The sequence below is a fragment of the Hypanus sabinus genome, chromosome 9 (genome assembly GCF_030144855.1).
Source record: "Hypanus sabinus isolate sHypSab1 chromosome 9, sHypSab1.hap1, whole genome shotgun sequence".
NCBI classification, from domain to species: domain Eukaryota; kingdom Metazoa; phylum Chordata; class Chondrichthyes; order Myliobatiformes; family Dasyatidae; genus Hypanus; species Hypanus sabinus.
Genome location: NC_082714.1, coordinates 6,784,930 through 6,807,847, shown reverse-complemented (window position 1 = coordinate 6,807,847; position 22,918 = coordinate 6,784,930). Strand labels below are relative to the sequence as shown.

The 22,918-nt window shown below is 47.9% G+C and overlaps 1 protein-coding gene across 1 annotated transcript in view; it reads right to left on the bottom strand.

Annotated features, from left to right (window-relative positions):
- Window positions 1-22,918, bottom strand: part of daglb (diacylglycerol lipase, beta) — a 53,966-nt gene extending 31,048 nt beyond the window's left edge. Inside the window, exons 1-6 of the mRNA XM_059978984.1 lie at window positions 22,700-22,918; window positions 14,679-14,830; window positions 11,894-12,068; window positions 10,060-10,321; window positions 7,052-7,177; window positions 5,616-5,749 (exon numbers count right to left, since the gene is read on the bottom strand). Coding sequence (XP_059834967.1) covers window positions 5,616-5,749; window positions 7,052-7,177; window positions 10,060-10,321; window positions 11,894-12,068; window positions 14,679-14,830; window positions 22,700-22,794 — 944 coding nt within the window. The 5' untranslated portion in view covers window positions 22,795-22,918. The remainder of the gene's footprint in view (window positions 1-5,615; window positions 5,750-7,051; window positions 7,178-10,059; window positions 10,322-11,893; window positions 12,069-14,678; window positions 14,831-22,699) is intronic.

The following is a 22,918-nucleotide window of genomic DNA, read 5'->3' as shown; positions in this document are numbered from 1 at the left end:
CGAATGGTAGTGGGTCAAAGAGATTGAGGGATGGGTGGTAGGGATCCTCAATGGTGCTTTGGGCCCTTTGTGTACAACTCTCCTGGTAAGTGTCACAAATGGGGGAGGTGGGGGGAGAGATCATGGTGCTCCTCTTGGAGATTCTTACTATCCTCTGATGGGTCTTGTGGTCCAATGCCTTGAGGTTTTTGTACCACTCAATGATGCAGCCTGACCTGCTGAGTTCCTCCAGTATTTTGTGTGTTGGGTTGCTTTTGTGATTGGAAACTTCTGACCCGTGGTGTACCATGACAGTCAGCGCTATGATCCTTCCTACTATTTACTCCTTTAGGGATACAGCACAGTAACAGGTCTCTCTGGTCCATTCAATCACACCCACCTGACCGATTAACCAACTAACCCGTGCATCTTTGGGACGTGGGAAAACACTGGACCACCCGGAGGAAACCCACGTGGTGACGAGGAGAACGTACAAACTCCTTACAGACAGCAGTGGGAATTAACCCCGAGCCGCTGGCGCTGTAACAGTGTTACGCTGAATACTGCACTTCCATGACATCCTACTGTTACACACTAAATGATTTAGATGTGAATGTAGGAGATGCAGATAGCAGGAGTACTAGTGTTGACAGTGAGGGGACAGTCTTATATTGATCAGTTGGCAAAGATTGGTAGAGGATTGGCAGATGGAATTTAACCCTCACTGATGTGAGGTGATAGACTTTGGGTGTCCTATAAATTGTAGAACATGAAAGGCAGACTACAGAGTTAATGACAGGACTCTTAGCAATGTGGAAGAACTGAGGGATCTTGAGGTCTCGAAGTAGCCACGCAAGTTGTCGGGTGGTTGAGAAGGCACACGGTGTGTTGGGCATCATTAGTCGGGGGAATGAGTTCAAGAGCTGCAAGATAATGTTGCACACTATAAAACTCTGGTTAAACCACATTGGAGTATTGTGTTCAGTTCTGGCCACATTATAGCACGGATGTGGAAGCTTTCGAGAGGGAGCAAAGGAGATTTACCAGGATGCTGCCTGGATTAGAGAGCATGTCTTATGAGGAAAGGATGATCAAGCTAGGGATTTTCACTCTGGGGAGGAAAAAAGAGATGAGAGATGACTTGATAGAGGTGTTCAAGATGACAAGTGGCATAGCTAAAAGTGCACAACCAGAGACTTTTTCACTGGGTGGAAATGGCGAATACGAGGGAGCATGATTTTAAGGTCACTGAAGGAGATGTCAGAGGTAGTTTTAAGTGCAGAGTGGTGAGTGTGGAACAGGCTGCCACGGGTGGTGGTAAAGGCAGATACATTAAACATTTAAGAGTCTCTTAGCTAAGCATATGGATGAAATAAAAATGGAGGGCTACGTGGGAGGGAAGGGTTAGTTTGATCTTAGAGTAGATTAAAAGGTCTACTTACAATTTCAAATTAAAATACAAATATTGCTATCTACAACACATTCATGCCCCTGAGGGCTCACCAGTTCTGGAAATCCCTCACATTTCTTTTCCATGGATACCCGGGCATGGATGTAACTCCGAAAGAGGGTCAGGCAGAACCCGTGACTGCCCGCCACCCAGACCTGCTAACGGCCAGCCTGGTCAGGCCCATGAACAAGTCGACAGGGAGATCCTCTTTACTGGATGACCACAGATCAGGAGTGTGGGACTGAAGTATAACCAGAACTTCAGCAGCAGCCCCATTTTGATGTTAAAAGAGAGGCTGCAACCTGACCTATTCCATATATACCTGGTACCACTGACTATACCTGGCAACAGTCAGTGAAATGGCTCAAAAATCTGTTGCATGGCCCTGCCCTATGCAACACCTTCCACTGCAGGCCCCCAAAGTCACTCTAGCTATGACTTTACACACAGCCTAGGCCGGGGGTCGGCAACCCGCGGCTCCGGAGCCACATGTGGCTCTTTTACGTCTGTGCTGCGGCTCCCTGTTGCTTTGGGAAATAATTGGTCAGTATTTAATTAAAATGTATTTTATGTTAGTTTGTTAGTTTTTGAAATATAATTCTAAATTTGAAGATTATGGTGATCTTGTACAATCTAAATAAGACGTTGTGGCGACCCATTTCCTGACACATCCGAACCGGCTCACAATTAGCCAGCGTTCAGGCTAAGGGAGATAGCCTACGGGGGTTTGTGAGTACGTGTCTTTTGCAGCATCCGCGCCCATGGGGGGCGGGTTGAGGGATGCTTAAAAGCAAGGCTGTTTAGTTCGAATAAAGCTATCTTTGACTGCAGTTTACTGACTGCGTGTAGCACACCGCTACAACGTGTTTTTATCGCTGGCTGTCCAGAGGGGAGGTGCTGAAACGCTTTGTCGCGTGTCTGGAAGAAGTGAAAACTTTCCTGGGCAGCAAAGGGCTCACCTTTCCTGAGCTGGAACAGCCAGAGTGGCTGGAAAAGCTACACTTCATGGTAGACATGACAGCGCACCTGAACACGCTGAACACAGCTCTTCAGGGGTAAGGACGTACAGCCCTGCACATGTTGGAGGATGTTTTGGCATTCGAGCGCAAGTTGACAGTGCTTGCCAGAGATTTACAGAAAGGCACATTGTCTCACTTTCCCAATTTGAGAGAGTTCAAACAAGGTCACAACATGATAAATTCGGAGTATTTACATTCTGCAATCATCGCAATGCAAACATCGTTTGGGAAACGCTTCTGTGAGTTCAGAGAGGAAAAAAACACATTATCCTTCCCGGTCACTCCCCTAAGCATCGATCCATCCCTACTGAATACGACTGCATTGTCAGGTGTGAGTCAACCTGACCAAGTATGATAAATATTTTAATTGCCTATTATTTTACGTATATTCATATGTTTTCATTGTTCAGTGAAATAGTCCTTTTATTTTTCAGGTTGACAGCTGGCTGACGTTATTTTTGGTTTGCTGCTGGCGGCAAATTTAAGTTTGGCGTTTTTCATAAATACAAGAAGGACTCAAATAGACGTTGAGTATTTTACTTAAAAGTAACCTTCAACCCAACGTCATTTTTTCGGAGTTTAAAATGTTTTTGTTGCATGCAGAAATGTAATTTCGTTTTCTCTGCAGGAGTTCATCAATTTCATAAATGCAACACATTATAGTTTGTTTATACATAGCATAAAGGCAAAACAAAACGTTGTATGCAGTGTTATTTCATTTTAAATGTCAAACGGGTTTTGCGGCTCCCAGTGTTTTCTTTTCTGTGGGAAACGGGTCCAAGTGGCTCTTTCAGTGGTAAAGGTTGCCGACCCCTGGTCTAGGCCATATTACTACAAACCCCATTTCCAGAAAAGTTGGGATATTTTCCAAAATGCAATAAAAACAAAAATCTGTGATATGTTAATTCACGTGAACCTTTATTTAACTGACAAAAGTACAAAGAAAAGATTTTCAATAGTTTTACTGACTAACTTAATTGTATTTTGTAAATATACACAAATTTAGAATTTGATGGCTACAACACACTCAACAAAAGTTGGGACTGAGTTAAAATAAGATTGAAAAGTGCACAGAATATTCAAGTAACACCGGTTTGGAAGACTCCACATTAAGCAGGCTAATTGGTAGCAGGTGAGGTATCATGACTGGGTATAAAAGTAGCGTCCATCAAAGGCTCAGTCTTTGCAAGCAAGGATGGGTCGAGGCTCACCCCTTTGTGCCAAAATTCGTGAGAGAATTGTTAGTCAGTTCAAAAGGGAACATTTCCCAATGCAAGTTTGCAGAGAATTTAGGTCTTTCAACATCTACAGTACATAATATTGTGAAAAGATTCAGAGAATTCAGAGACATCTCAGTGCGTAAAGGGCAAGGTCGGAAACCACTGTTGAATGCGCATGATCTTCGAGCCCTCAGGCAGCACTGCCTAAGAAACCGTCACGCTACTGTGACAATTATAGCCACCTGGGCTCGGGAGTACTTCGGAAAACCATTGTCACTTAACACAGTCCGTCGCTGCATCCAGAAATGCAACTTGAAACTGTATTACGCAAGGAGGAAGCCATACATCAACTCTATGCAGAAACGCCGGCGAGTTCTCTGGGCCTGAGCTCATCTCAGACGGACCAAAAGACTGTGGAACCGTGTGCTGTGGTCAGATGAGTCCACATTTCAGCTAGTTTTCAGAAAAAACAGGTGTCGAGTTCTCCGTGCCAAAGATGAAAACGACCATCCTGATTGTTATCAGCGAAAGGTGCAAAAGCCAGCATCTGTGATGGTATGGGGCTGCATCAGTGCCCACGGCCTGGGTGAGTTGCATGTATGTGAAGGTACCATTGACTCTGAGGCATATATTAGGATTTTAGAGAGATATATGTTGCCATCAAGGCGAAGTCTCTTCCCGGGATGTCCATGCTTATTTCAGCAGGACAATGCCAGACCACATTCTGCACGGGCTACAACAGCGTGGCTTTGTAGACACAGAGTGCGTGTGCTTGACTGGCCTGCTGTCAGTCCAGATCTATCTCCTATTGAAAATGTATGGCGCATCATGAAGAAGAGAATCAGACAACGGAGACTACGGACTGTTGAGCAGCTGAAGTCTTATGTGAAGCAAGAATGGACAAAATTTCCATTTGCAAATCAACTACAATTAGTAACCTCAGTTCCAAAACGATTAAAAAGTGTTATTAAAAGGAAAGGTGATGTAACGCAATGGTAAACATGCCTCTGTCCCAATTTTTGTTGAGTGTGTTGCAGCCATCAAATTCTAAATTTGTGTATATTTACAAAATACAATTAAATTGGTCAGTAAAACTATTGAAAATCTTTTCTTTGTACTTTTGTCAGTTAAATAAAGGTTCACGTGAATTAACATGTCACAGATTTTTGTTTTTATTGCATTTTGAAAAATATCCCAACTTTTCTGGAAATGGGGTTTGTATATGCAGTGGATTCTGGTTAATTTTGCCATCAGTTTACTGTTTATTTGGGACGACTCTAAAAGAGCAAAAACTAATCAAGAAAATAGCTGGATTGCCTTTGTTTGTTTGAGACACCATGTCGCTAAATCAGGGCAGGAGACTGCGATTGAACAGCCTCCAACCAGCGTCAGTTGCGAGGCTGTGTGGCCATTGGGCACTACACCACATTCAGAGTGGACAGTTTGCAAACAGCGCCAGTTGTGCGTGTTTGTATTATGTTATTCAATTGGGCCAACAGACTCAGAATCAAAAAGCACTGATTTTTGACACTACTTCATGCAGGAAGACAATGAAGGCAGTCCAGTATCTGCACGAGGCGTCTGCCCTGATCCTGTTCATTTGCATTCAGTCAAAAGACATGGCAGTGTACTCTGAATTTCTCCATCAATAACTATAAAGAACTAATACTGTAGTACTGTGGTAGTGTTCTAATTTGTCCTGTACTTCATTGAAATGCATAATTTATATCTCAGTTAAATGGTAGTTTGTCTTTGTCATACCTTTTTAACTATTTCCATGAAACTTCAGCTAAATGGGGTGACTACTTAATTGGGCCAAGAGGTACTGGCCCCAATGTGTCCCAGTTAACTGGAATTGAAGGTACTTTATATTTAAAGATTAGCTTTATTTCTCACATGGACATTGAGGAACATGGGACATGTGAGGTAGCGTCAGGTGCGACTCACCAGCTGCAGTTCGGGTTCAGCTTGCACACGCCGGTCAGCAGGTGGCTGAAGATGTACAGGGGCCAGCCGTAGATAGCAGCAGCAAACTGCATGTAGTGCGCCGCATTCTCCAACTCCTTGTCCAGCTCTTCAGCCTGGAGACAACAACAATCACACAATTTCAAACTACACAAGAAATCACTTCATGGTCTTATTGTCCCAAATTGCATCATAGCCAATTAAATATATGCCAAGAATATTACTAAACAGTTGGATATTTAGCACAGCAGTGGCATGGTATTGTAATGCTTTACAATGCCAGTGGCCAGAGTTTAATTCCTGAAAGAGCTCGTACGTTCTCTCAGTGACCACATGAGTTTCCTTTGCTTGCTCCGGTTTTCTCCCACATTCCAAAGGCACAAGGGTTTGGGTTACTAAGGTGTGGGCATGCTACCTTGGCACCAGGAGTGTGGCAATACTTGCCAGCTGTCCAAGCACATCCTCAGACTGTGTTGGTTATTGATGCAAACAGTCCATTTCACTCTGTTTTGATGCACACGTGCCAAATAAAGTAAATCTTTAAGATCTTTCTCCTCATCTACTTGCAAATTAGCAACAAAAATATATAAATTGAATTCTTTGTAGTTATATGTCTATTTTGTTAAAAATTTCTGTTCACCTCCAATAAAATGGCAGATGACAATTAAATAAAAAGTTGGAAAGTTAGAGTAAACATTGGATGATGTCACTTTAAAAAGATACGGAGGTTGAATGAAGCTGCTTCCACTCTCACCCTCTTCAACTCCAGCCACTCTCCGACACCCAACAGGGGCGAGTTACAGCGGCCAGTTAACCAATGGACCCACACAGATGTGGGGGAAAAGCAGAGCCCCCAGAGGAAAGCCAGGCAGTCACGAGGGCAATTACCAGCTTTATATTCACAGGTTGATTTTACACAGGAAAATCTAGCCTGGGCCCTACATATTGATGCAATTACTAAGAAGGCATGACAACGGCTACACCGTATTTCATTAGGAGTCTGAGGAGGCTTGGTATGTCACCAATAATTCTAGCAAATTTGTCCAGATGTACTGTGGAGAGCATTTTGACTGGTTACATCAGCATCACCCCCCCACCTTCCGCCTCCCGGTACAGAGGCAACACCGCACAGGATCACAAGAGGCCACAGAGGGCTACAGACACAGCAAACTCCATCACGGGCACAAACCTCCCGGCCAGGAAGAGCATCTGCAAAAGGTAACTCCTCAAGGTGGCATCCATCATTAAGGACCCCCATCACCCAGGACGTTCCCTCTTCTCATTATTTCCATCAGCAGGAAAATCACGGTCATGGAAAGAGCATGATCAGCCATGTCATACAACACATAACGATCAAACTGTATGCCAGTGATATTAACCCTGATTCTGAGCAGAATGACTCTTCATAGCAAACTGACCGCAGACGCTGTTTGTGGGTCCACGCACGCTTCATCGTCCAGGTCCCTGCTTTGCTCTATCTTATCCTGCTCCAGGTGTAGGAGAGCAAGCCCCGCGGCAATATCGCCCGGCACTAGATCCGTGTCCTGTCCACGAGCAAGCAGAGAAACAGAAGAACATTCACAATTCAGTTCAATGTAAATTTATTATCAGCATACCAGATATTACCCTGTACTACCTTGAGATTTATCTTCCTGCTGACATTTACAGTAAAAAGAAATACAGTGGAATTATTAAAATTATACTTAAACAAACACTGACAAACAACCAATGTGCAAAGACGACAAATTGTGCAAAATCAACTAAATAAATAAATACTGAGAACATGGATTGTAGAGTCTAGGCTGTGGAATGAGTTCAGTGTTGTGGTGAGTGAGCCTGATGGTTGAAGAACTGTCTCCTGACTCTGGTGGTGGGACCCACGGCTCTGTGCCTCCTGTCCGATGGTAACAGCAAGAGGGAATGCTGCTTTCTTGTAGCAGTATTATTGCAGCCATGCTCAAAGATGGATGAGAGATAAAACATATTAAAAAGGTATAGTGGCAAAGTGCCCAAAACACTGCACTAGTAATTTGAAAACACAATTTTAAATCCCATCAGTGCAGCTGAGGAACTTAAATCTAGTGCCAGTAACAGTAACTGTGAAATTGCGTCACAACCCATGCAATTCTCTCACTTCCTTTCAGAATGCAATGTAATGTAACTTGATTACTTAAATAAAAACAGTAAAAGTTGGAAATATTGTGAAAACTGAATGAGTTTGAGGAGATTTGGCAGGTCACTAAAATCGCTAACAGATTTCCACAGATGTATGGTGGGGAGTATTCCGACTGTGGTTACATCGCCCCCTCCCCGGTGGGGGCCACTGCACAGGATCACAGGATGCTCCACAGGGCTGAAGACTCAGCCAGCTCCATCATGGGCACAAACCTCTCCACAATCAAGGGCATCTACAAAAGGTGGTGCTTCACCAAGGCAGAATCCATTATTAAGCAGCCACACCATCTGGGACATGCCCTACTCTCTTTACTACCATCAAAGAAGAGTTACAGCAGGGGTTCCCAACCATTTTCATGCAATGGACCAATACCACTTAGCAAGAGAAAGGAACCTGAAGATCCACACTCCATGATTCAGGAATAGCTTCTTCCCTTCCACCAGATTTCTACCCACGAACACTTGCTCGTTATTTCTTCTTGTTACACTAGTTATTTTGCAGTTGCTCAGTACTGCTACCATAAAACAACAAATTCACATCGAGTCAGTGACAATAAACCCGATGCTAAAAATTCATCAACCTGAGACACTCACTCTTGCTTCTCTCTCTGCAGACGCTGCCCAACCAGCTGAGTACTTCCAGCATTTCTATTTCCAATCTCTGGTTCTTGTACCCAGTGTGACCAACAAGTCTGAACACCCATCTAAAACACTTAACCAAATGCCCTATAACCCAAAAAACCAATTCATAAGAGGTTTCCGCTCTAAAATCTAAAACTAGGGAGCAGAACTTTGGGCTGTTCTGGAGTGCTGGATCTTTAGACCCCTAATCCCCCTACTCTGCAGCAGCAATACAGAGTAAGACATAAAAGTTACTATAAATCGCAAAATTACTTGTGCAAGAAGAAATAACAAGGTACCATTCATGGGCACCATGGTAACGTAGCGATTGGCATAACGCTATTACAGATCAGGGTGTTCCAGAGTTCAATTCCGACACCATTCTGTAAGGAGTCTCTGTAGGTCCTCCCCATGGGGCGAGTGGGTTTTCCCCAATGGGCCACAGTCCAAAGAAATCATTGTAAATTGTCCCGTGACTGGGCTAAGGCTAATCAGAAACATAAAAAGTTCTGTACGCTGTATGTCATTAAAATAAAATAACACACACAAAACGCCAGATAAACAGTCCATATTTCTAGGCATGGCTGCACAAGCAATTAGTGTGCCTCTAGACAGATCAGGTCTGTACGTTCTGGATGGGCTGAAGAGCCTGCTTCTTCGCTATTGTGCTCTACTGACTTTAAGAAAAACTGATGAAGTATTTAGCAGACATAATGATAACCTGAACACAAGGCAAAAATAAATCATACTGCATTGTGTCTGACTAAGGATAATCTGAGTCAAAACCCACTGATAAAAGCCAGCAGTCAACAAACCAGTTTTCAGCAAACTGAACTACACATTAGTTCAGCTGGTAATCAGCTTGCCTGACCTTTAAACAGGCATTTTCTAAGTGTTCTTAAAATGTTGCAGAGAGATTGGGAACCAGAACTGGTTTATTATTGTACCAAGATACAATGAAAAGCTTGTCTTGCAAACTGTTCATACAGATCAGATACCACAGGGTGGCACAGCAGTGTACTGGTTACCATAATGCTTTACAGTACTGGTGACCCGGGTTCAGTTCCTGCTGCTGACAGTGCGGAGTTTGCAAGTTCTCCCTGTGACCATGTGGGTTTCCTCCCACAGTTCAAAGGTGTACTGGTTGGTAGGTTAACTGCTCATTGTAAATTACCCTGTGATTAGGCTAAGTTTAAATTGGGGGATTGCTGGGCAGCATGACTCGAAGGGCCTATTCCATGCTGTATCGCGATAAATAAATTTTTAAATATCATTACACAGTGCATTGAGGCAATAACAATGCAGATTGCAGATCAGAAATATGAGAGATTATGAAGATGCTGGAAATCTTGAAAAACAAATACAAAATGCTGGAGGAATTCAGCAGGTCAGGCAGCATCTATGGAGAGGACTAAACAGTAGGACTGGAAAGGAAGAGAGAAGAAAGCAGAATAAGAAGGTGGGGGGGTGGGGAGAGGGAAGGAGTACAAGCTGGCAGGTAACAAGTGAGGGGGAAGGGGTGATAGGTGGAAGAGGTAATAGGCCAGAGAAAAAATTTGATAGAAGATGAAAGTGGACCAGGGGAGAAAGGGAAGGAAGAGGAATGCAGATGCAGTGTTTAGGAACTCACCATGAAAAAGCTGCTGAAAAGTTCACCGATGTGCGTGAAGGCGGCTTGGATATCCGCGTCCCTCGTAATGCAGCAGCACAGAAGCTTAAACCTGTACTCCCACACCCGCGCAGCCATCGAGCGGGCAGTGTACAGAAACTGCAATGACTCACTGCTCTCCAGGTTACGCTCATCGCCTGCAGCCAAGCCCAGCCGCTTGGGCCTACCCAGAGGGTCGAAGACAATGAGAACTGCAATCACCGTGAACAGTAAGAAAACCCAGCTGCAAAGGGGATAGTCAGATTAGCAACAACAAAAAAATGTACTTTCCTCAAAAATATCTTTTGGAACTGAAAGCCACTACTTTAAAATATGTTCAGAGAACGCCAGTGGCTCTGATTCTGAGCGAGCTTGAGGAGATTTTTATATATCACATCGATGTAAAGTAGAGAGCATTCTAACCGGCTGCATCACGGCCTAGTAGAAGTTCAAGTGCTACCAAGCCAGCTCCGTCATGAGCACAACCACCCCCATGATTATCTCAACAAAGCAGCAGTCATCAAGGACTCTCACCTGCTCCAAGATCACTCTAACCCTCACCTCCCACATCGCTCTCCATTTATCTCTCATCCAGATGCCTGTCTAAGAATATCTTAAATGTCCCTAATGTTTCGGTTTCTACTACCAATTCTGATAGCATGCTCCATGCACCCGCCACTCTGTGTAAAAAAAACCTGTCTCTGACAATCCCTCTATACCTTCCTCCCAACACCTTAAAATTATGCCCCACCCTGGTAGCCACTTCTGCCCTGGGAAAAAGTCCATGGCTGTCCACTCTGTCTAAGCCTCTCATCTCCTTGTACATCTCTATCAAGTCACCTCTCATCCACTTACACTCCAAAGAGTAAAGCCCTAGCTCGCTTAACCTATCTTCACAAGACATTCTCTCCAATCTAGGCAGCATCCTGGTAAATCTCCTCTGCACCCTCTCTAAAGCTCCCACATCTTCCTGTAATGAGGTGACAAGAACTGAACACAATATTCCTAGTGTGGTCTATCTAGAGTTTCATACAGCTGTAACATTACCTCGTGGCTCTTGAATTGAGTTTCCTGACTAAAGGCGGCCAACACAACATACACCTTCTTAACTAGCCTATCAACTTATGTGGCAACTTTGAGGGATCTGTGGGCATGGACCCCAAGATGCCTCTGTTCCTCTACAATGTTAAGAATTCTGTCATCATTACAATTTCAGGATGTATGTTGTATACATTTCTCTGACATTAAATGTACCAATTGAAACCGACTGAATCATTGAGCCTGCATTCTGCCTTCAAGTTCAAGATTAACGATTCAGAATTGTTTAACATCATTACCAACACACAAGTGTAAAAGAACAGAATAATTGCCACTCCAGATCCATTACAGCACAAAAAGAGAAACAAGATAAAGAAAACAATAATAAGCAAATACACTAAATATAAATACATATGATAGCTTATATGCATAGATTGATTGCATGCCCATACAGTGACACTAGGCACAGGAGTGACTGTACACAAGGTGAATCTGACAGGTAATGATAAAGTAGTGGTAGCTGGGGGCGTGGAGGGGAGGGTTAGTGGGTAAAGGTGTTGATCAGCCTTACTGCTTGAGGAAAGTAAATGATTTTGAGTCTGGTGGATGCTATGTAGCCTTCACCCTGATGAGAGTGGGATAAACAGTCCATGAGCTGAGTAGGTGGGATCCTTCATAATGTTACTGGCCCCTTTCCATATATACGCACTTGATGGTGGGTAGCTTCACACTTTTCCAGTTGCTAATCTTATAACTGAAGATTAAGAAAAGTTCTTACCTTGCAATGACAGCTATAGAGATTGTATTAACCAAAGTGGCAGGGCAGCCCATTGTTTCATCATTGACCAAGACTACGCCCAAGATAGCCCAGACCAGTTCGGGTAGGTAGAGTGCAGTTCGGATGTAGATCAGAACTGGGATGTGCCGCCGTGGCCGCAGATTAGTGATTGTCCCTGAAACGGGTGAAAAGTGGTGATGAAATGATCACAGTATGGGGGTTGGGGGAGGGGGTCACTTTCAGCTACAGAAGCTTAACATTGTCCAGTATTTTTGAAATTAGATGAGGGAGTAGGCTAAACCGCTGTAGTGTGGAGCCAGACTGACAATCTAATTCAGCGTGGAATTCCAAACTTCCTGACTGCATTCCAACACCGGAAAATCCCCAGGCTCACCCTGCCTCAGGTTAGGTGAATGTTGGAAGGAAGAGGAATATTCTGGGCAGTAGAAAACACTGGTAAGGAGGAACAATGCTTTGGGTCCATCTGAAGCATAAGACAGAGGAGCAAAATAAGGTTATCTGACCCATGAAAGCTACTCCACCAATCGGTCACAGTGGATTGATTAACCCTCTCGGCCCCATTCTCTTGCCTTCTCCCCGTAAACTTCAGTGCACTTACTAACCAACCTCTGCCTTGAACATACCAAATGACTTGCCCTCCACAGCCCTCTGTGGCAGTGTCCAGATTCACACCCTCTACCTAATGAAATTCCTCCTCACCTCTGTTCTAAAGGGACATCTTTCTATTCTGAGGCTATTCCCTCTGGTCCTAGACACTCTCACTACTGGAAACATCCTCTCCACGTCCTCTCTGTCTAGACCGTTCAATATTCAGCAGTTTTCACTAAGACCCCTCTCCCACTCAATCTTCTAAATTCCAGTGAATTCATGCCCAGAACCATCACACACTTCTCATACATTAGCCCTTTCATTTCAGGATTACTCTCATCAACCTCCTCTGGACCCTCCCCAACACATTCTTTCTTAGATAAGGGGCACAAAACTGCACACAATACTCCATATGCGGTCTGACCAATGCCTTACATAAAGCCAGAAGGAAAAGAGCACGTGTGTTTTTAAACTGCATGAAGGGGAGGTGATGCAGAGGGATTGTTCGTGAAAGAGTAGGTTGTCTAGCAGATTGCGGCTTCCCCACCTACCATAGCTGACAGAGCGGTCAAGTACACCCACAACACTTACCCCTCCTGCCTCTCCCGTCTGCCTCACTAAGAGCTAGAATCAAGTTTAATATCAGACATACCTTGTGAAATTTGTCGTTTTGCAGCAGCAGTACAGTGCAATACACAATACAAAAAACTATATGTTACAATTAAAAATATATAAAGTATAAAAAAAATTAGATTAAGTTCTGTAAATAGTACCAAAAGAGCACAAACAAAGTGAGGTAGTATACATGAGTTCATGGTCCATTCAGAAATCCGGTATCATAGGGGAAGGAACTGTATCTAAATCATTGAGTGTGTGTCTTTAGGCTTCTGTACCTCCTCGCTGATGGTAGCAAAGAGAAGAGGGTATGCCCTGGGTGATGGGGATCCTTAATGATGAACGCTGCCTTTCTGAACCGCCACCAGCTCCACAGTCAGTGCACTGTCCTCTATTCAAGATGGAGGACACAATAAGATGGAAGTGAATGAACCTTTGGATTTCTCCACCCTTACAGACTACAATATACTCACTGGGTAGACCCAAGCTGAGGTTTTTAGGGCACCAATAAAGTTTGGAGACATGGGGGAATCCGGCCGAAACACAGCGCCAGCCTTCATGTTCCCAAATTTCATTACAGAATCCAAGGATTCGTTGCCTGATCCAACTTCCATTTACGTGTTTACATGCAGAATAATTCACAGCAAAATCCATTATCCAAAAGTTAAAGCTAGACATTTCCCAGTCATGGAGTCAGAGTACCCTGGCACAGAAACAGGCCCTTTGGTCCATCTAGTCCATGCTGAACTGTTATTCTGCCCAGTCCTATCGACCTGCACCCGGACCATAGCTCTCCATATCTACATACTTAACTTAAACATTGCAATCAAACCCAAATCCACCACTCCCGCTGGCAGCTCGTTCTACACTCTCACCACCCTCTGTGTGAAGAAGTTCCCCCTCACGTTACAATTAAATATTCTACCTTTTATCCTTAATACATAACCTCTAGTCCTAATCTCACCCAGCCTCAGTGGAAAACACTTGCTTGCATTTACCCTATCTATACTCATAATTTTGTATACCTCTATCAGGTCTCCCCTCATTCTCCTGCACTCCAGGGTAATAAAGTCCTAACCTATTCAACCTTTCCCTAAAACTCAGGTCCTCTGTACTCTTTCAATCTTATTGAAATCTTTCCTGTAGGTAGGTGACCAGAGTGGCACACAATACTCCAAATTAGGCCTCAGCAACAATTTCAACATACAACCAAACTCCTGTACTCAATGCATTATATAATGTAGGCCAATGTGCTCTCTTTACAACCCTATCAACCTGGGACACCACTTTCAAGGAATTATGGACCTCGATTCCCAGTTTCCTCTGTTCTACCACACTCCTCAGTGGCCTACCGCTCACCACACAAGACCCATCGCGGGTGGTCCTACCCAAAGTGCAACTTGTCTGCGTTAAATTCCATCTGCCATTGGTAGCTGAAACAGGGTGGTCCAGGTCCTGCGGCAAGCTTTGATAGTGTTCCTCGCTGTCCGCTATGCCCTCAATCTTGGTGTCATTCGCACATTTACTGAACTGTAGCATGGTAAACAGAAATAATACTCACCTTGCATGCTAGTGCACACAATTACAAGTAAGATGATTATGATTGCAGCCAAAAGGACAAGCAGCACCAGGAGATAGCTGGGGAGAATTCTTCCATGTTTACAGTCAAGCTGGCCTCTGTACGTCAAGTACAAGACCAGGATCCCAATCCACCTGTAAAACCAAAATAACGTTAGCCAGCTTTCCAGCACAGCAGCAAGATTCCTGGTATCATAGGACCAGATTTATACCTGGCAAAAGAAATAAATACACGAAACCAGCAACAAAAAATAAAATTATCTCAACCAAGATAGAAACAGGTGACCAATTAAAAACAAAATCTTCACTAAATTTGCTGTATAATTCTGACTATTGCATTAATGTTTAGATTCAGAGAGTCACAGAACAAGAAGAGTTATTCAGATTTATTTATCCCATGTATCTCTCTCTCCCCCACTGCCCCAATGCTGTCAGAGGATGGTGCCAGAATAAGGTTATGGGTTGAGGACTCTAATTCATGTATAATTATGTTTCTAGTCCTTTTGGCCATGGCTAGTTTGGACAATTTTGAATCCGAGTGGCCCCTGCAGATAAAGAACACTGAGCTGAACTCAATGTGCCTTTTCATTTTGTCATTTATATTCGGTGTTTCCACTCTATTTTTCTGCTGCCTTTTGAGCATCTTGTGATTTTTTCGTGCATGGGGGGGGGGGTGTTGATGTTTGATGCTTTTCTTTGAACAGTTCGGTCCCATGGTGGTTCTTTCTTTCGTGGCTGTCTGTGGGAAGATGAATCTCAGGGTTGTTCACTGCATACATACTTTGAATCAAAAGATATGATGACATACCGCTGGACCATGCGCATCACTACTTCGGACCTACCACAGATGTGTGGTAGAGAGCATCCTAACAAGCTGTATCACTGCACAGTACGGAAACTGCACCGCGGCGGACAAGAGGACTCTATGACAGGTAGTCAAACCTGCCCAATGTATCACCGGCACCAGCCTACCCAGCATCAAGGACGGACATACAGAAAAGTGACAGGAAAAGGCCAGCAATACGAGGGGTGATTGATAAGTTTGTGGCCTAAGGAAGGAGATGAGTTATACAGCTCTTGTTACAGGCACATGCAGTTCAACTCTGAGTGATTATGCAAAAAGTTTGAAGTTAATAACTCATCGAGGTGATTGATAAGTTTGTGGGCTAAGGTAGAAGGAGATGAATTATTAACTTCAAACTTTCTGCATAATCACTCAAAGAGTTGAACTGCATGTGCATGTAATGAGAGCTGTATAACTCATCTCCTACCTTAGGCCACGAACTTATCAATCACCCCTTGTATAAAGGATCTGTTTGTCCCGTTCTCATCAGGAAGGCTACAGAGCATCCATGCCAGGGCCACCAGACTCAAAAACAGTTACTTTCCCCAAGCAGTAAGACTGACCAACACCTCCACCCACTAACCCACCCCTCCACACCCCCAACCACCACTACTTTATCGTCACCTTATATACAGACACTCCTGTGCCCAGTGTCACTTTATGGGCATACAATCGATGTATACAAGCTATTTTACGTATTTATATTTATTGTGTGTTTTTATTGTTGCATGCTTTACCTTTTATGGGTTTTTTTGTGCTGCATCGGATCCGGGGTAACAACTATTTTGTTCTCCTTTACACTTGTGTACTGTAAATGACATTAAACAATCTCGAAATACAACACTTACATTAACAACCAACACACCCAAGGTTGTGCTGAAGGTCACATATTCTGATGTCGACACAGCATGCCCACCACGTTCAGCAGAACAACACAAACAACACCAATAGCAGCAACAAACGAGCCCTTTCCCCCCATCCTCCCACCTACCCACACACTCCAGCCCCAGGACAGGCCACCTCTGGGCCTCCAACCTCCTGTCCTTGGCCCTGGACTCTCAGACATCGGACCTGCAACCTCCAGTCCCTGGCCCAGACTCAAAGAAATCAGGCCTCGACCTCCAGACTCACTGATTTTGGTCTTCAACCTCAGGACTTGACTTTAACCTCTGGGCTTCAACCTCGGACCTCCAACCCCCGGGCACACCAACCTGGAGAGATCACCAGCCTTAGGGGCCTGCTGTCGTCGGCCAATGACCATAGGGATTGCCGGTCTATCGACATTTGGAAAATACTCTGCCCTTTTGTTTTTTCTACCAAACTGGACGATCTCATTTTCCCCCTGCACATTACATACCATCTTCTACACAGTCACTTATTTGCCAGTCTGTATGATGGCAATGCCTCACTGCACACTGCTTACTGCCACTTCATTCGCATCAGCTGTGAGTAATGTGCTCCAGTGATCAGTGCCTGTTCATAGCCTGTATCAGCAATTTGGATGAAAGCACCAAGTGCAAAGATCGGATGCCTTCTCTGGGCAGTATATTTAAGGTAGCAAAAGGTTGTCATAGCCAGGGGGTGGTACTGGGGACAAGCTCCCACTACCTATTAAATTCTACCAATGGCGTGCATCTCAAACAGCCTCTGACAACCAAGTCCAGCTCCAGGCCTTCACGTGTGGCTTAGCTACTAAGTCCAACGGAGCTGCTTCTACTGACGGGAGAGAGGATAAAGGCGGGTTACTGGCGCTGTAAAACTAGTCACTTCAAGTAGAGGGGGCTCGTCAGTTGTGGTTGGCAGCTCATCTAGGAGAAGAAAGTCTCTGATTTCAAACCTCCGCTGCCTTGTGGCTATACCCACCCATGGGGAATCCCAAGAGAAACCCCGGAGCTGGAGTCCCTGCAGCAGTCCTATGTTGAGTTCAACGCTGACTGGCAACTCCTTTAATGTCGCTGGTGCCAAACTGTATCAGTCTCTGTTGTTCCTTCGGATTCATCAGCTGCATGGAGAGGGGAGCTTGCTGCTTGAACAACAGCTTGCTCTCCTATTGTACTGGCCAGGCTCACGTCTCTAGACAGCTAGCTGCAACATCCACAGTTGACCCCAACTGACAGAAGCCTCACAGTAGCATGACTAGTTTTCCTAGTTCTGAACAAAGGCTATAACCACAAAATTTGAGTCTTATTCTGGATGTCAAAATAATTATCTAGTCAACATCATCTCCAGATCCAAAATCCTTGAGTGGAAACTTATTTCAAACATATCGCAATCAACGGCCCCCACTGCACGTTCCAGAATCCGCCCGGTCCCAATGTGCACTCCGCAATTCATCAGCCCCCACTGCATGCTCTGTAATCCACCACACATTCTTCTTTTGCCCATTATGACATCAACGTTTAGGGCAGCAATGAAGATCCTCCATGTCTGGCAGCATTCCACAAGACCATGAGATGTAGGAGCAGAATTAGGCCATTTGGCCCATCGAGTCTGCTCCAATTTTCCTCTCAGCCCCAGTCTCCTGCCTTCTCCCTATATCCTTTCATGCCCTGACCGATCAAGAATCTATCAAGCTCTGCCTTAAATTATATACAGAACTGGGCCTCCACAGCCACCTGTGGCAAAGAATTCCACAGATTCATCTCTCTCTGGCTTCCTTCATCTTGTCAGTAGCTTCCTCTCAGATTCAGGAATACCATTGTACTCCGATGTAGAGGATTCTCTATTGTTGTTTCTGTAAAATTTTTGTTTCACCAGTCAGGGTTGTTAGCCCGAAGCTGACAGCCTGAACCTGGAGGATTGGTGAACCACTCTGGCCTCTACCCTTTGACCTTTTTGTCATGGATGACCTACTGAGAGCCAAAGCATAAAACCCTGATTCTAGCCGGCATAGTGCTCCATAGCCTCTGGACTTTGACAAGATTGTGGTCCTCTTGATGAAACTGCACTTGAAAACACCAATATCGATTTGTCCTGCCCAGTCTAACTACTTTATTTAGTGATACAGCATGACAACAAGCCCTATGAGCCTGCGCCATCCAATTACATGACTAATTAGCTTACTAACCCCTGTGTCTTGGGAATGTGGGAAGAAACCCATGCTGTCACAGGGAGTGCGTAGAAACTCCTTACGGTCAGCGATGGGAATTGAACCCGGGTCGCTGGTACTGTAATAGTGTAATGCTAACTACTATGTTACTGTTCAATAACAAAATGACATTATAAAATAATAAAATACATCAATAGATTTGAGTGTCTTGCTGGCTGTCAGGTTAAATTATCTTTAATTTCCTGTTGTCTCATCCTCCTTTCTCAAACTGAAGTTACGTTGCTACTTTCAAACCTGCAGGAACAATTCCAGAACCTGTGATTGAGCAAGACATTTCTAAACTGCTACTTGTGCAAACTATCATTGTGCAATAGGGCTGTTGGAGTCCTGTTAATGGTATTCCATTAATGAGGCACGGGTACACACACGGGGAATACCGGTGGGGGGGGGAGAGACACGGGGAATAGCGGTGGAGGGGGAGAGAGACACAGGGAATACCGGTGGGGGGGGAGAGACACGGGGAATACTGGTGGGGGGGGGAGACATGGGGAATACCGGTGGGGGGGGGGAGACACGGGGAATACCGGTGGGGGGGGGGAGACACGGGGAATACCGGTGGGGGGGGGAGAGACACGGGGAATACCGGTGGAGGGGGAGACAGAGAGACACGGGGAATACCGGTGGAGGGGGAGACAGAGAGACACAGGAAATACCGCTGGGGGGGGGAGAGACACGGGGAATACCGGTGGGGGGGGAGAGACACGGGGAATACCGGTGGGGGGGGGAGAGACACGGGGAATACCGGTGGAGGGGGAGAGACAGGGAATACCGGTGGGGGGGAGAGACATGGGGAATACCGGTGGGGGGGGAGACAGAGAGACACGGGGAATACCGGTGGAGGGGGGGAGAGACACGGGGAATACCAGTGGGGGGGGGAGAGACACAGGGAATACCGGTGGGGGGGGGGAGAGACAGGGAATACCGGTGGAGGGGGAGAGACAGGGAATACCGGTGGGGGGGGGAGAGACAGGGAATACCGGTGGGGGGGGGAAGACAGGGAATACCGGTGGGGGGGAGACAGAGAGACACAGGGAATACCGGTGGAGGGGGAGAGACAGGGAATACCGGTGGAGGGGGAGAGACACGGGGAATACCGGTGGAGGGGGAGAGACAGGGAATACCGGTGGGGGGGAGAGACATGGGGAATACCGGTGGGGGGGGAGACAGAGAGACACGGGGAATACCGGTGGAGGGGGGGAGAGACACGGGGAATACCAGTGGGGGGGGGAGAGACACAGGGAATACCGGTGGGGGGGGGGAGAGACAGGGAATACCGGTGGAGGGGGAGAGACAGGGAATACCGGTGGGGGGGGGAGAGACAGGGAATACCGGTGGGGGGGGGAAGACAGGGAATACCGGTGGGGGGGAGACAGAGAGACACAGGGAATACCGGTGGAGGGGGAGAGACAGGGAATACCGGTGGAGGGGGAGAGACACGGGGAATACCGGTGGGGGGGGAGAGACACGGGGAATACCGGTGGGGGGGGAGAGACAGGGAATACCGGTGGGGGGGGGAGAGACACGGGGAATACAGGTGGAGGGGGAGAGACAGGGAATACCAGTGGGGGGGGAGACAGGGAATACCAGTGGGGGGGGGAGACAGGGAATACCGGTGGGGGGGGGAGACAGGGAATACCGGTGGGGGGGGGAGACAGGGAATACCGGTGGAGGGAGGGAGAAAGGGAATACCGGTGGGGGGGAGACACAGAGACACAGGGAATACCGGTGGGGGGGAGACAGGGAATACCGGTGGGGGGGAGAGACAGGGAATATCGGTGGGGGGGAGAGACAGGGAATACCGGTGGAGGGGGGGAGACAGTGAATACCGGTGGGGGGGAGACAGAGAGACACACGGGGGTTAGCGGTGGGGGGGAGACAGAGAGACACAGTGAATACCGGTGGGGGGGAGAGACAGGGAATACCGGTGGGGGGGAGACAGAGAGACACAGGGAATACCGGTGGGGGGGGGAGACAGGGAATACCGGTGGGGGGGGAGAGACAGGGAATACCGGTGGGGGGGGAGACAGGGAATACCGGTGGGGGGGGAGAGACAGGGAATACCGGTGGGGGGGGGAGACAGAGAGACACAGGGAATACCGGTGGGGGGGGGAGAGACAGGGAATACCGGTGGGGGGGAGACAGAGAGACACAGGGAATACCGGTGGGGGGGAGAGACAGGGAATACCGGTGGGGGGGAGACAGAGAGACACAGGGAATACCGGTGGGGGGGAGAGAGACAGGGAATACCGGTGGGGGGGAGAGACAGGGAATACCGGTGGGGGGGAGAGACAGGGAATACCAGTGGGGGGGGGAGACAGGGAATACCGGTGGGGGGGAGACAGGGAATACCGGTGGGGGGGAGAGACAGGGAATACCGGTGGGGGGGGAGACAGGGAATACCGGTGTGGGGGAGGGACAGGGAATACCGGTGGGGGGGGGTAGACAGGGAATACCGGTGGGGGGAGACAGGGAATACCGGTGGAGGGGGAGTGACAGGGAATACCGGTGGGGGGGAGACAGAGAGACACGGGGAATACCGGTGGGGGGGGGGGAGACAGAGAGACACACGGGGGATACCGGTGGGGGGGGGAGACAGAGAGACACGGGGAATACCGGTGGGGGGAGACAGGGAATACCGGTGGGGGGGGAGACAGAGAGACACGGGGAATACCGGTGGGGGGAGACAGGGAATACCGGTGGGGGGGGAGACAGGGAATACCGGTGGAGGGGGAGAGACAGGGAATACCGGTGGGGGGGAGACAGGGAATACCGGTGGAGGGGGAGAGACAGGGAATACCGGTGGGGGGGAGACAGGGAATACCGGTGGAGGGGGAGAGACAGGGAATACCGGTGGGGGGGAGACAGGGAATACCGGTGGGGGGGGAGACAGGGAATACCGGTGTGGGGGAGGGACAGGGAATACCGGTGGGGGGGGGTAGACAGGGAATACCGGTGGGGGGAGACAGGGAATACCGGTGGAGGGGGAGTGACAGGGAATACCGGTGGGGGGGAGACAGAGAGACACGGGGAATACCGGTGGGGGGGGGGAGACAGAGAGACACACGGGGGATACCGGTGGGGGGGGGGAGACAGAGAGACACGGGGAATACCGGTGGGGGGAGACAGGGAATACCGGTGGGGGGGGAGACAGAGAGACACGGGGAATACCGGTGGGGGGAGACAGGGAATACCGGTGGGGGGGGAGACAGGGAATACCGGTGGAGGGGGAGAGACAGGGAATACCGGTGGGGGGGAGACAGGGAATACCGGTGGAGGGGGAGAGACAGGGAATACCGGTGGGGGGGAGACAGGGAATACCGGTGGAGGGGGAGAGACAGGGAATACCGGTGGGGGGGAGACAGGGAATACCGGTGGGGGGGGAGACAGGGAATACCGATGGAGGGGAAGAGACAGGAATACCGGTGGGGGGGAGAGACGGGGAATACCGGTGGGGGGAGACAGGGTATACCGGTGGGGGGGAGACAGAGAATACCGGTGGAGGGGGAGACAGAGAGACACACGGGGGATACCGGTGGGGGGAGACAGGGAATACCGGTGGGGGGGGAGACAGGGAATACCGGTGGGGGGGAGAGACAGGGAATACCGGTGGGGGGGAGACAGGGAATACCGGTGGAGGGGGAGAGACAGGGAATACCGGTGGGGGGGAGACAGGGAATACCGGTGGAGGGGGAGAGACAGGAATACCGGTGGGGGGGAGAGACGGGGAATACCGGTGGGGGGAGACAGGGTATACCGGTGGGGGGGAGACAGGGAATACCGGTGGGGGGGAGACAGAGAGACACGGGGAATACCGGTGGGGGGGAGACAGGGAATACCGGTGGGGGGGAGACAGGGAATACCGGTGGGGGGAGACAGGGAATACCGGTGGGGGGGAGACAGAGAGACACGGGGAATACCGGTGGTGGGGAGACAGGGAATACCGGTGGGGGGGAGACAGGGAATACCGGTGGGGGGGAGACAGAGAGACTCACGGGGGATAGCGGAGAGGGGAGTGTGCGTTCAGGGGGTGGAACGGGGCCGCTCTCCTTACCACAAAACCCGGAGGAACAGCTCAAAGGCCCCGGGAAAGACCAGGTCGTCACTGGCCAGGGCCCAGCGCCTCCCGAACACCACCAGCGCCGGCATCTCTGGGCCGTGCTCGCGTTCGGCTCAGCCCGCGGCCGCCGGGCCCACAAGAAGCCAGCGCCGGACAGCAGGAACCTCCATCACCGCACAGTCCCTCCGGCGACCGGCCCGCCTCTCAAACGCT